Genomic DNA, 13,119 nt, shown 5'->3' on the forward strand with positions numbered 1-13,119 from the left:
GACTAAGTGCGAACTACAACCTGGCCACTTCACAAAAGGACAACTTGTATTACACATCCGACTCGACACACTATTCTTGGCTTTTAAAATACATGTACACACACTTTCGAAAAGCTATAGAGCATCAATAAGTGCTCCCGTTGCCCACCATGTCTGGTTATCTGTCCATGATAGGCTGGGCCTTTCTCCCAGGCGTATGCACTTCTTTGTTGAACCATTCCTCTAATATCTGTTTACTAACGTCTTGATAGCTTGCAACAGGCTGGCTCCAGACTATTTACTACGGCCTCACCATTCGCGCTGGCGATCCCAAGCCTACTCCTGGCTCTGCCCGTTACAACTCGCATCGACGCAACATTCACATCCTCGTCGTCGCTGCCTACCTCTGCTACACCATCTTCGAAGCCGACTACGAACAGCGTCGCATATCCTCCTACTATGCCGACCTCGGCGTGCCCCTCGACGCTGCCGACCGCGAGATCAAGACGCGCTTCCGTCGACTGGCTGCTATGCACCATCCTGACAAGGCAGGCAAGGATGCTGGCGACTCGGCCGCCTTCTTTATGCATCTGAAAGTTGCCAGCGATACACTCCAGGACTCTGCCAAGAGGTTTGCCTACGAGCGCTTTGGACCTGAAATTGCCCGCTGGCAGAAATGTGTTACTATTAGGGACTTTGTCACTCGTGGTGTTGTCTCGGGCATTCTGCCTCACTACGCTGTTGCCGCTGCATCAATTTATGTTCTGGGCCTGTTTGGCTATATGGACTTTGGTAAATATTACCGATGGCTTGTCCTTATCGCCCTGTGCGTATTTGAGCTTCAAGCAGTAACGCGCCCCGATTTTCCGCCGTTCGTCAACGCTGTCAACGCTGTCCTCGCGCGAATCACCTCTCTACCACCATACCTCCCATTCCAGGTCATCTCGTTAGCCCGAAGGTTAACCATAACCTTCTACATTGCTCTGAACCAGATAGGCCCACTTGTTGCAGTAATGATCACTGGGCCGGAAAAGTCCGAGGAGCAAGATGAAAAAGCACTTCGCCAAAGCTTAAACCGGCTTGAGATGTTGGCCAAGCAGCTAGACAGCGACGCTTTGCGATTGTTGGAGATGGAAATGGCTCCGTTCAAGGGCGATGCCGAAGCAAGGGCCAATTTGCAAGGCAAGATGAGAGAATGGCTTGTGCAAAACACCATTAGAGCGGATCCTATGGTGAGAGACGCTATGGGAACATCGTTGAGGAAGAGGAGAGTTGATGCACCAGCAGGCGCTAAAGGAAACCGATAGGCAATGCTTATCAATTCGTTATTGTACAATTTAAATAGACCTAGACTGCTCCAAACAGGCACCTATATGAATAACACCAAAGTTGAATGCACAGCCAAACCCCCATTTGTAAATGACACGATAGAATGCAAGCCACACCCAAGACCACTCTTTGACTCCAGGTCGTTAGTGTGCGCATGTTGATTTCATGCGGCACCTTGGACTTTGCCAGGAGCCGCGCTTGATAATTAAACGAAATATTGATGACTCAAAGACGTGAAGCACCTCTTGTTTCGATAGGAATGAGACAGATGCCAACAAATGCCGAAAGAATGAGAACGGCAGACATGATAATAGGAGTAGTAGCACCATCACCGGGAACAGTGGCGGCGATGATGGGTGCCATGAGACCAGTAATTCGGTTGAGGAAACTGGCAACACCAGTGCCAGCACCGCGAACAGGCGCAGGGAATATCTCGGGCGTGAAAGCATAGAGAACACCGTACATGATGTTCTGTGCGAACGCTTCAACACAAGACATGAGAAGCTGGGCTGTTGATGTTGTGCCGTAAAAGACAAAGAGGAAAAGGGAAATGGCAGAAAGAAACGTAGAGCTAGCCAGTGTTCCACGGCGACCAACGAAGGGGGAAAGATGGTCGATTACGTAAGCGGCCAACAGAGAGCCAGGAACACCCATGACGGAGGCGATGGCGTAGTTGCGGTATGTATCTGAGGAAATGGCGTCTGTTTCGGACTGGACGTTACCCGAGGCTTCGTTGTGTGCACGAGCAAAGTACTGGGGGAGGAAGGCGTTAAAGAGAGGATAACCCATGCCGATGGTAGCCCAGCAGAACCAAACGAGACCTGTGGCCATGCCGAGAGTTTTGTTCTGGAAAAGAGGTCGCAGACGTTCTCCGGAGAAGGACTTGAGCTTCTCTTGGATAACGCCCATGGTTGATAGGGCTGGGACCTTCTTTTCGGCAACATGAGCCATATCATCGCCATCCTCACAAGCAACTTGATCCAGCAGTTCTGAAGTAAGCCAGGTCCTTGTGCCGTTGCGGTAAGCAAGTCCGTGGATGACAGCAACTGCCTCGTGTTGGCGGCCCTTATTGAGAAGGAATTTAGGAGACTCGAAAAGGTGGAAGATGAAGAATCGGACGACGAACATGGCAAAGGTGACGATGCCGATAGTGACAATAAAGTACCTCCAACCCTGTTCGACAGGCCAGTTGCCGATGAAGAACCATGCGATCAGAGACGAGACGAGCTGTCCAAAGGGCCACCAGACGGACAACAGTGTAAGCAGAGCGCTGGAAGCATCAGGGAGGAACTCGAGGAACAGAGCTCCATCAACAGGGAGATTGCCACCGACTCCGAAGCCAAGAGCAGCGAAGAAGAAACAGACGCTACCCCAGCTCTGGGCATAGGCGGACATGATGCCGAAAACGCTGGTGATGAGTAGGGTCATGTTGAAGGCAATGCGACGACCTAGGAAATCTGAGCCAATACCCCAGAAGAAACTTCCGATGGATAGACCAATGAAGAGAGCGCTGGTTGTGTATCGAACTGTCTTTTCATCGACGCCAAATTCGCCTGATAATGATGGGAGACAGAGTGATACTCCTTGCATCCAGAGGTTATCGGCAAACCATCCACAACCGCAGAGGACAAAAAGTTGCCAATTGTAACTGCCCATACCGATATCTCCAACTGCCTTGTTCATGAGTTTTGACTTGACTATAACTTTGTTAGTTTCCATTTCGTTGTGCTTTTTCAACACTCGACTCACTCTCATATGTCGTCCATTGCCCTCGTCGCCCTTCTCTCATCTCTTTTCGCAGTCCTTCGATGGTGTACTCAGCAGCATCACCTCCAAGCATACCCTCACGCTCTTCCTTCATCTCCAGATCATCCATTTCATTTTCTTCCTGTTTCCCTCCATGGCTCGCACTCTTAGCTTTTGCCGCTTGGCTGTAGAGATGAGCCTCCTCCAGAGGGACCAACACGCCGATATAGTCATCCACCGACTCGACGTACCCGGAGCCCAGACGCCATGAGATGCGCATCTCCACGGTTGATGGCGGAATGTGAAGTTTGTTATGTTTTTGATAGTGACAACATGAACATCAAGAAAAAGATGAGAGAAACCAGGTGCACGTGATATTTTCGTTCAAGCTTGTGAAATGTTCCTTCAGAATGAGACCAGAGATTGATGATTGTTGAATGAGCCTGAATGGAAGGGATTATGGGTTGCTCTTGGCGAGACTGAGACTGCGTCACTGAACGGAAGAGCCGATGGTGAACACCGACACGAATTGGCGAGAAACAGAAGAACAATAACGCAGTGAAAAAGAGACTATGCGTGCAACAAATACAACAGTTAATGAGTGACGGGAGTATGAAGCGACGGTCAATAATAAAAGAAAAACAAGTGATTTCAATTGTAAGATGCGAGAGGTGAAACAAGGCTTTGAGAGGACAAGTCAGAAGTTAAGGTGCCTGGAAAGAACCAGTAATAATAATATCCATCCCAGAATAGGAGACCCCGTATCCAATTTTTTGCTGGGTCCAGGGGCTTGGAAGGCGCCAAAGCCGGACATTCATCATCCCTCCATCCATCTCCTGTCGTTGGAGGCTTGGCTTCTTTTTTGCTGACTGCTTTACCGCTATAAACTAGTATGTGCAAACTGAAATTTGAGTGCTGCATCATGGGCGGTGCAGATGACGTTCCTGATCATAAGGCATTTCAGACAACTACTGCCCGTCAATGCAACTCAGCCTCTAGTTCAGGGGCCATAAACTCCTGGAACCTGATAATAGATCCAATCCAATGCATGCAGACGCCTAGGGAGACCAATGGCAATAGTCTCTTTCAAAAGTGGCTGGCGACTAGATCACTACCGGCAGTCAGCAGCCGATATTGCTATACTTTAAAGTTGCTGATCAAGTTCATGATCTTCGAATCTCGTCAAATCTCAAGGGCTGGATGAGGGGCGAAGCGAATTCCCAAGATCGACAAACATGATCTTTCTTTTGCCGAATTAGATCAACGGAAATGTTCGAGACTCTAGAGTCTCAAATGTGTGGAGTGACGGGCAAACAGTTATTAGCAGATAACTCTAGCCTAGTAAGTTGGCAATAGACTATAACAGTGAGAATTTGGTCGAGTCCTAGCTTATCGGGAATAAGGCTTGCGCGTCTACCCGCCCCTTGGCGGAGATGTGAAACTCAGGTTACGACGTTGCAGATGAAAGGTGTTTGATCTACAGAAAATGATAGAGATTTGCCAAGTTCTAACAGCCGCCGAATGGGTTCCTTAACCAATAAACCTTTACCTTTGTCGACCTGATTTTCTTTTTTTTAACGTTGGCGCTCTGTACGTTAGGGATTATTTCTCAACATCCTAGGCTTGAAGAAAGAGAATCATTGGCTTGTAGACTGGCATCCAAGCAATAGGTAGGACGAGCAGACGATGAATCAAGGCGAAACATGGGGTTATCACATCATTAAATAAAGACAGTGAAACACCATGATTCTGTGCCATCACAATGAAACTCTTAGGCAAGTGCCTTGTACGTCTTTATGGTACACATCGCCTATTAGGGTTTGCTGATCTATAAATGTCTTCGATTATTCTTTACAAGCATGTTTCAGGTCGTCAAAATAGTGCTACAGATAAAGAGAGAGGCCCACGGTTATTAACGTACTGTGCTGCGAATATGCCTAATAAGCTCGGGCAGCAAACGTTGTTCCGTGCACCGGATTATTGAAATTAATGATTCAAAGCCAAATATAATGAGATCTGAAATCGCGCCTTTGTGTTACTTTATTTTGGTGCACAGAGTACTGTCTGTTACGACGCTCTTTAAGCCTTCCAACCCGCAACTTCGACACCGAGGTACCTAGGTAGGTAATATCATTGACCGCCAACGAATATGAAGCTATATGCGAAAAAAAAATTCCATTTTCATTAATCGATCCTCGAGATACTGCATATAGAATCCTGAGATTCATATCATTTTAAAAATGGTTGCATTAATACAACTCGTTGTTTTCCAGGGTCTTCAGCCCTCCTGACTCCATGCTCAGCGCGCGATAAAAGAAAACTCATGCATTTTTAGTCCTCCTCTTCGCTGGTAGTCTCAATGTTGGCTTTTGGCGACTTCTTTCGTTCTCTCTTGACTTTTGTAGGGACCATCTCCATAGCGGTGTCAAGTTCCTCAGTGTCACCTTCAACAACGAGACCCTTGGCGCGCAAAGCAGCATTGATGCGCGGCACAGCCTTTAGAAAAGCATTGTACTGCTCAATACTGAGCGAGATGCCCTATTTGGAGCCATCAGTAAGATGTCTAGCACACGATTACGATCGGCGTACCTTTTTGCCGGGCAAAGTCTTGCCATCTTTCTCGTAGTACTCTCGGATGTTGACAAACGTCTTGCTACTGAAATCTGACACTCCAACGCGGCGCTTGTTGGATAGCTAATAAACACAACTTAGCACGCGGACTAGATGGCTAGCTAATCTCAGTCGCGTACCTCCCAGAAGGGGTTTCCATCGTCATCTTTGCCATCGGATTCGACAGACGTCGCATTCTTGACTCTCTTGGTCGCAATCTCAGGCTCATCATCAGAGTCGGCAGCGCGTTTCTTGGCGGAAGCGTATCGGGCCATGATGGTAGATCGAGAACCTTTTGATGAGAATGGATATATGTACAAATCGAAGAAGAATGAAAAAATTGATCAACGGCTGACTTATTCAGTTGAAGTTCAGGTTGATAACCACTGAACCCTGCTGCAGTGAGACGCGTATGATAGGGAAGGCACGCGGGAGCGGTTGAATGTGACACCAAGGCACGTGATACGTCACGTCAAATTCATCCACCTCGAATTAGCAAACAGCCAATGGAATGACTTCAAGCTTTTACACGAATAGTTTCATGTTTCATTCCATCAATAGATCGTGTACCAATTTCTCGCTTCCTTGTTCCATATACAGTCACTTCACTACCTCTAGCTGCCTCATTTGCAGATTTTGTTTCACTCAGCGGGTCTACATCTCAGCTTCTCAACAGACCTTATGGAGATCGAACGATCGCGTCAAGGCGACCTAGGGTATTTAAACCTGGCAGGGCTAATCAAACGAAACAAGACATCCAGCAATAAAGATTGGATGCCGTGTTTCCCGGTGGAGTTTAATTAGGGGCTAGCAACGACTTCGATGCCGTTTTTAGTCCATCATGGCAGTTGAAGCCCACTATTTGTGACGCGGACAGCGGCCAGCATGAAAAGCCTGGGGCAGTTGGCCAAAGTTGGCCTTGTCGACCTCTGGGGTTTAGGGGCCGCACCCCTGAAATCCGAACAGACAAGCAATTCCAGCGGTCGCTAATTTAGAGCCAAGTCCCACGACACACGCGACACCAAGTGTAATACCTGTACCTGCACCTGCGGCTGTTCGGCGACATCCATTTCCCACCAGCGTTCCAGACAAATTTCAAACCTTCCACGGTTTCTGCGTTTAATTCTTTTTTCAGCCCGCCTCATTTTCTCCTATATTCCCTCTGGTGTTGTCGCCCGCAACTTTGTTCTTGTCCTTGTCCTCATTTCCACTTTGCTATGCTTACGAGAATCCTCTTCGCTTTCGCTTCCTTCATTCGTTAGGGAGACCGCTCCAGCCGTCCATTAATATTTGCTTTGCTTACCAAGAACAAACCTACCGAGAACATTCACCATTCCCGATGACTTCAACCACATTCCAAGACCAAGATCCGCCTCAGTCAGGCGTCTCCCTTGCGACGCCGCCTAAACCAAAGGCAATAGAGCTCAATGGCGCTCCGATACCTACACTTTCACATCCACAAGACGAAGAGCCACCGTCAACAGAAAAGCTACCGGATACAAATGGTCTTGCTGACAGCATCGCCACAATAACAACAAACGACACCATGACACCCGAGAAATCCCTAACGAAATCTACAAATAATAATACGGCCAAAACGAAGACCACGGCCGAAGATGACACTCCAATCACAAAAGTCATTCATTTCTTCGCTACGGCGACCCCTGGCTCCCTCGCTGGAGTCGCAGTCGGATTCGCTGCCTTCACGTACATCACTATGGGACGTTTGGGGCTCGTACTCATCGGTGCATTCGGCGGAGTAGCCGGGTTCATATCATGGGAAGCTAGGAATCCCGAACTTGCCAAGATGGTGCGCGGAGAGCGAGGCATTGATGTTATAGGCCGACTTTTGGAGGCCAAGAGCAACCAGTCTGCAGAGAAGCAAGAAGACAGCAGTGATGATGAGGAGCTTACTATGAAGAACTTTGACGAATTCCGGCCAGAGACTCGTGAAGCCCTCGGAGGACTCGTCGATGCCGTCATCAAGGATTATGTGAAATGGTGGTACAACCCGATTGTTCCTGCAGATCATTCTTTTCCTTTGGCGTGCCGCAAGACCCTCACATCTTACGTCCTCTCCGTCTCGAACCACCTCGGCCGAAAGCGCCCCGCCGATACGTTCCTCGATCTTCTTACCAACTCATCCTCCATTATTATCGTCTTCATGTCTGAGCTTGCGTCCGCCTTTTCCGAGCTCCCCCCAGACAGCAACATGACAGCCGCAGATGCTGTATACAACTATCTGGCAGCGAACCCCGACTGCCATTTGGCCAATCTTGTGAACCAACGTCAACAAGCATCAAAATTCAAAATGGTGGCCGAGGACCTTCTAGGGTTCATGGACCGAAACGCGTACAACTGTGACCCTGCCCGTGTCTTTCTGCGAGAGATTCTGGCAAACTCAGTTCTCGAGCAAACGTTAAACACTTGTAGTCAAGCCGATTGGATTAACGGATGGATTGTATATCTGCTGGAAGCCGGCGAGCCGGATCTCAATCAGGCAATTGATGTTGGCATGAAACGCGCGCCGGACCCGAGTATAGCAGCAGCCAATGTTTTTGCTGACCTGGATGGCAACGTCGGAAATATTGGTATCGCTAAGCCTGGACGCAGTTCACTAGATAACGAACGGGCTCGACGCAAAGAACCGCTTGGTCACAAGAAGAAGTTAAGCAAGGCAGAGGAAGAGATGGATGAAGCTATGCAAGAAATGAAGCGCATGAACGAATTGATTGCTCAAGAGGAAGTCCGACGGAAACGCGCCTCGATGGCCTCCATTCAAGAACCAAACACAGGTCTCGCCAAAGATGAGAAGAGAATGTCTGGTGCCTCAGTAACCGCATCGCCAGAAGGGTTCTCTTCAAAGAGCGATCTTTCCCAAACTCCCCTCACTCCACGATCGCCGATGGACTCTTCAAGTCCTGAGTCGTCTCCCCGCCGGTCGGATGGCACTCGATTCACCAGTTTCGACCAAATCGTGCCGCCTGGACAAGTGGCAGATGAAGGAGAAGATGAGGCGCCTAAGAAAGCACCACTGACTCTCCACAACGCAACCCTCACCCTTCACGACGACACTCCTGGTGAAGCCACCCGCATTCGCAACAAGCCTAACTGGGATTACTGGGTGCAGGTCGAGCCTTCTGTGACCGCATATCCTGGATGGATGATTGTGAGGCGATATGCTGATTTTGAGACACTTCACGAAATTCTGAGGCGAATTGCCACGATATCTGGTGCAACTGCTTTCACTGAACTTCACAAGGACTTGCCTGACTGGAAGCTTCACACACGGGAGTCTCTTCGCGGTGAGCTAGAGAGGTATCTTCGGGATGCTTGCTGGTATCAGAGCTTGGCCGAAAGCGAGGGAATGAAGCGATTCTTGGAAAAGTCAAAGGGACACACGCATAGTGAATCCAAAGCAGGCTTTGGTTGGGAGTCAATGGGCAAAGGCATGCTAGACGCGTTGACCACGGCACCCAAGGGTGCTGTGGAGGGCGGCAAGAGTTTAGTTGGAGGCGTCACGGGAGTTTTTGGCAACACATTTTCTGGCCTCAGCAGGAAGTCTACCCAGTCTGTAGATCTGACGGCCAACCCAAGTCGTCTTTCCCTCTCGACTCCTCCTGCTCAGCTCAGCGGTGCACGATCTCCCGTTCGCTCAGCTCGAGATAGCATGGACAGCCAGCGCTCGTCTATCGTATCGCTACAGCCAGGGAAGATGCCTCCTATGGAACGTCGTCCAAGCTACCAGTCGCAGAGCGAGTCAGATGCAGAAGGCCGTACGAGTCGCTCTGAACGTAAGGAGTCGGGCTCGGCATCGGCGAGTGCTCTTCCTAGTCGGGAGCACAGTCGTGCGCCCAGCCTTGCGCAACTACGATCTCCTTCCGCATTGAGCCTTGATTTTAGTAAGCTCCCGCCTCCACCCGATCAGATCGCCGACGACTACGGTCTGCCCGAAAACCACGGTGACATGCAATACAACGGTGCCAAGGGTCAGTCGCAGGAGCGTAAGACTTCTCAAGAGATTCCCACGCCTCCTCCTTCGGTCACAAGCGGCAAGAGGGCGTCCTTGAAACCTGCTAAACAATACACCGCACTTTCAGAGCCTGAAACTCGTGTGGCAGTAGAGCTTCTGTTTGCCGTGATCAACGAGATGTACACATTGTCTTCAGCGTGGAACATTCGTCGTACTCTGTTGACTGCTGCCAAATCATTTCTCCTCCGCCCAGGTAACCCCTCACTTCTAACAGTGCAGTCACTGATCCAAAAGTCCGTCATCGACGCCAATACGTCCGATTCGGGTATTGCGGAGCAACTGCGCAAGGTCCGCGAGAATGTGATGCCCACAGAGCAGGAGCGTGCAGCTTGGCCAGCCGAGCTAACTACCGATGAGAAGGAACAGCTTCGCATCAAGGCTCGTCGACTCCTCATCCAGAGCGGCCTCCCAGCTGCTTTGATGGGTGTGATGGGTCAAGCGGCAACGGGTGAAGCACTTGGCAGAGTTTTCGACTGTCTTCAAATCGAGGAGGTCGCAAGAGGACTCCTCTTTGGTCTGATTCTCCAAGTTGTTCGAATTGTAACACACTGAGGGAATCGGTACGATTATACATAATGTGATGGGATGAGTCATGGTATGACTTGGTGTTTGGTGTATTCGCGGGGCTGGCTTATCTCACGAAGAGCAAAGAATATTTTTGGTACGAATGTTTTTGAAGAAAACGACCTACGGCAACGCCAACGGACTGGAGCAAAGGGAATATTCATGGTGTAGCCCTGGTTTGGTGGTTTATCATGTACAGTATATGGATACGATACGTCAAGAAGACCTCGATGGTCTCTGTCATTATCATTAATTAATATCAAACACTGCAATATACGAACAAGCAGGCGTTCCCTGCTAATATTGGACCACAGCTCTATCATTTCGTCCCATCTCAATGCCGAGCAGCTACAAGGCTGGGGGTCAGATCATATCCCCATCTGACCGTTGTCGAAGCATTCAGAAAAAGAAAATCCGAGAAAAGAGGAACTTCCCGCGGAGAAATCGGCTTCCAGGAATCGCGTCAACTACGGCCCACATATGACTTACACGATAGACCAAAGTCCTTGTTTTTTTCCTGGCCTCGCGTACGAGCGTACATAGTGGTCCCTTTCTAATTTCCGAATTGCATTTCTCCACTGCAGTCCTGAACGCAGAGACGAAGGCATGTAGTTTTAGGTAATGCAGAGTACAGATGAATAGTCACGTAGCATTGACCGATTTGGTGCATGAATGCATATGATGAAAAGGGTAGGTGACAGGATCAGCGGCTGTCGTATGATTATTCTGAACACTTGACCACCATCTTCTGGCTGCACGTGGGAAAAGAGAGGGGACAAGCTGGCAGGGTAATTAGGGTTCGGATGAACGACATGCACGGGAGAGGGGCAATGTAACAAGAATGCATAGACTGCAGAAGTGGTATTCAACGTCGTGTAACACAAGACTGTAACGCTTCGGCGGGGACTATGATAGTGGGATGAACTAGAGCCATTGATCTGAACTGACAGAAGATCTCCTAGATCTGGTGTGTTTCGATATACTTTCAATAGCTCATTTTTCTTTACGGTAGGTATTCATTGCTTTTGTAACCTGCTTATATGCATCTGCTCAGGTAGTCATGTTTGATATGTTCCTTATCACATCTCATTTCGGAAGAGTTTGCGATCCTGCAGGTTGAGGCCCTAAACTCGGCAGTTTGTAATACAGCGTAGTACGCAGGCAGAGAGCATCACTCGACACATAGCAGGAGAATATGTATGTATGTAACTATGTATGCAGGCATGGGCATGAATGGGCCCCTCAAGTTTTGAGCCCTTGTTCGTATATCGATCCAGTAGCATCGCCAGCCGGATTCCTCGCCAAGACGTTACATGCCTTGTAGTAACCTCAGCAACTTGAAACGTCACAGCATGCAAGACAAATTAATGTTGGAATAGTGCGCTTTTGAAATTGTGGCTTGGTTGACCGAAAGCATACCAAGACGAATATTATTATGAGAAAGCTCTAGGCTAAGTAACAAAAGATAGCCATCATCTAGATGCTAAATATGAAGAAGAAGATGCAGTAGTGAATCCAGTCAGGAGAATAAGAACAAATAAAACTTGACAAAAGAACCGCCCCAAGTGATGATACATGATATACATGATGATATAATAAGGAAATGTAAAATATGCTGTGGCAGCCGTGAACTGTCATGAATAGACGCTAAAGAGCGCAAATATGCAGATGCAGATAGAAAAAGCCATGTGGGTATCAAGAGATTGTAAAGTATTGGCCGTGAATCGTTGGAAATGCGATACAGTTTTGGCGAGCCCGTTGTAACAATTATGAGATAAGTTGAAATTCATCAAGGGCGATAGACAACGTTTGCGAGCAGAGGCAGGCCATCTGCTGGTGGAACATTCTGCCCGGCGTTGGTAGTGGAGGTGGTCGTGTTCGTCGTCGTTACAGGGTTGGGTGTAGGTGCAAGGGGAGAGACTGCTCTGCCCTCGGAGAAGTCCCGCCTTTTAGTCGAATGGTTTTCTGTAGACAATCCGTTGAGAAGCTCGTGACTCCTCTGACGGTGGACGGCGATGCGGTTTGATTCTTTGGCGTTGGTAGGAGGGGTGGGTTCGTGTACCACTTGCTTGCTCATTTTGGTGATTTCGTCTTCGACGTCAGCCAATAGAGAGTACACATCATCGCCAGCATAGATGCGGATGCTCTCCACATCATTTCGCTTCATGGATACAGGACTCGTAGCCCGCTTGTCATTCTCCTCCATAGCCTGTTCTTCAATGACAGGCTGTTCCACGATCGTGCTAGGTACTTGAGCCACAACGCGATGAGGAGAAGGCGAGCTGCTCGTGTTGTGAGGCGAGATGGGCGACTCCTTGGAAGGGCTTCGAGGAGGCGTCGAGATGTAGTTGATGCCAGAAGCAGAAGTCCCAGTCATTTGAGGCTCCTGTGTCAGAGTTGATCCCCAGATAGGGAGGCAAGCTGCTGCAGCGACATGCTCGAGCAGCTTCTGTCGGACACGAGTACGTCGGTTCTCTGCTTGTTCCAGCTTGTTCACCCAGTCGTCAATCGAAGCATCCAGTTCAGTGAGTGCCTCTTCTTGCTTCAACATCGACTCGTTGCTGAACTTGGCAACACGTGGTGAACGAAGGTACTGGCAGATACGAGAATGGAGGTTCTTGCGGCCTGATCGCAGAGCTGTGTAAGTGCGGCGGAGATATTCGGTCTTCTCATCGAGATGGCGAAGCTCCTTAGAGAGGGCCTCGACATCCTCGATCCTCAGAACCTCGAACCGACCCACTTGTTCATAGGCCTGTCTCTGGAGCAAAGTAAGCTCGGGCTGTCGAAGTTCCTTCAAAGCATCTGTGTGCTTCACACCGACAGGAAGCTGCTCAAAGGCAGTCTTCTCTGTGCTCTGG

At 49.1% G+C, this 13,119-nt stretch overlaps 5 protein-coding genes across 5 annotated transcripts; 2 read left to right on the forward strand and 3 right to left on the reverse strand.

Annotated features, from left to right (window-relative positions):
- Positions 1 to 149: 149 nt before the first annotated feature.
- FGSG_10185 (uncharacterized protein) lies at positions 150 to 1,286 on the forward strand (the record flags this gene model as incomplete). The annotated part of the gene is made up of 2 exons (XM_011320826.1): positions 150 to 194; positions 252 to 1,286. The coding sequence occupies 2 exons, from the start codon at positions 150 to 152 to the stop codon at positions 1,284 to 1,286; spliced, it is 1,080 nt and encodes a 359-aa protein (XP_011319128.1).
- Positions 1,287 to 1,533: 247 nt separating this feature from the next.
- FGSG_13715 (uncharacterized protein) lies at positions 1,534 to 3,334 on the reverse strand (the record flags this gene model as incomplete). Its single annotated transcript, XM_011320827.1, has 2 exons — positions 1,534 to 3,005; positions 3,058 to 3,334. The coding sequence occupies 2 exons, from the start codon at positions 3,332 to 3,334 to the stop codon at positions 1,534 to 1,536; spliced, it is 1,749 nt and encodes a 582-aa protein (XP_011319129.1).
- A 1,881-nt stretch (positions 3,335 to 5,215) lies between these two features.
- Positions 5,216 to 5,972, reverse strand: FGSG_10186 (uncharacterized protein). The gene is made up of 3 exons (XM_011320828.1): positions 5,805 to 5,972; positions 5,644 to 5,748; positions 5,216 to 5,592 (listed from the first exon to the last, which is right to left on the reverse strand). The coding sequence occupies exons 1-3, from the start codon at positions 5,937 to 5,939 to the stop codon at positions 5,386 to 5,388; spliced, it is 447 nt and encodes a 148-aa protein (XP_011319130.1). The 5' UTR covers positions 5,940 to 5,972; the 3' UTR covers positions 5,216 to 5,385.
- Positions 5,973 to 7,003: 1,031 nt separating this feature from the next.
- On the forward strand, positions 7,004 to 10,249 carry FGSG_10187 (uncharacterized protein; the record flags this gene model as incomplete). Its single annotated transcript, XM_011320829.1, has 1 exon — positions 7,004 to 10,249. The coding sequence occupies one exon, from the start codon at positions 7,004 to 7,006 to the stop codon at positions 10,247 to 10,249; it is 3,246 nt and encodes a 1,081-aa protein (XP_011319131.1).
- Positions 10,250 to 12,050: 1,801 nt separating this feature from the next.
- On the reverse strand, positions 12,051 to 13,009 carry FGSG_13716 (uncharacterized protein; the record flags this gene model as incomplete). The annotated part of the gene is made up of 2 exons (XM_011320830.1): positions 12,051 to 12,886; positions 12,994 to 13,009. The coding sequence occupies 2 exons, from the start codon at positions 13,007 to 13,009 to the stop codon at positions 12,051 to 12,053; spliced, it is 852 nt and encodes a 283-aa protein (XP_011319132.1).
- Positions 13,010 to 13,119: the final 110 nt, after the last annotated feature.

Source organism: Fusarium graminearum, chromosome 1 (assembly GCF_000240135.3).
Source record: "Fusarium graminearum PH-1 chromosome 1, whole genome shotgun sequence".
Lineage (NCBI taxonomy): Eukaryota > Fungi > Ascomycota > Sordariomycetes > Hypocreales > Nectriaceae > Fusarium > Fusarium graminearum.

What these genes read in the sequence shown, in the direction of transcription:
- FGSG_10186 (XM_011320828.1), bottom strand. Translation starts at nt 5,939, where the DNA reads ATGGCCCGATACGCTTCCGCCAAGAAACGCGCTGCCGACTCTGATGAT. An exon ending in ATGGAAACCCCTTCTGGGAG is followed by an intron (nt 5,749 to 5,804) that starts GTACGCGACTGA and finishes TGTGTTTATTAG; the next exon opens with CTATCCAACAAGCGCCGCGT. An exon ending in AGACTTTGCCCGGCAAAAAG is followed by an intron (nt 5,593 to 5,643) that starts GTACGCCGATCG and finishes GGCTCCAAATAG; the next exon opens with GGCATCTCGCTCAGTATTGA.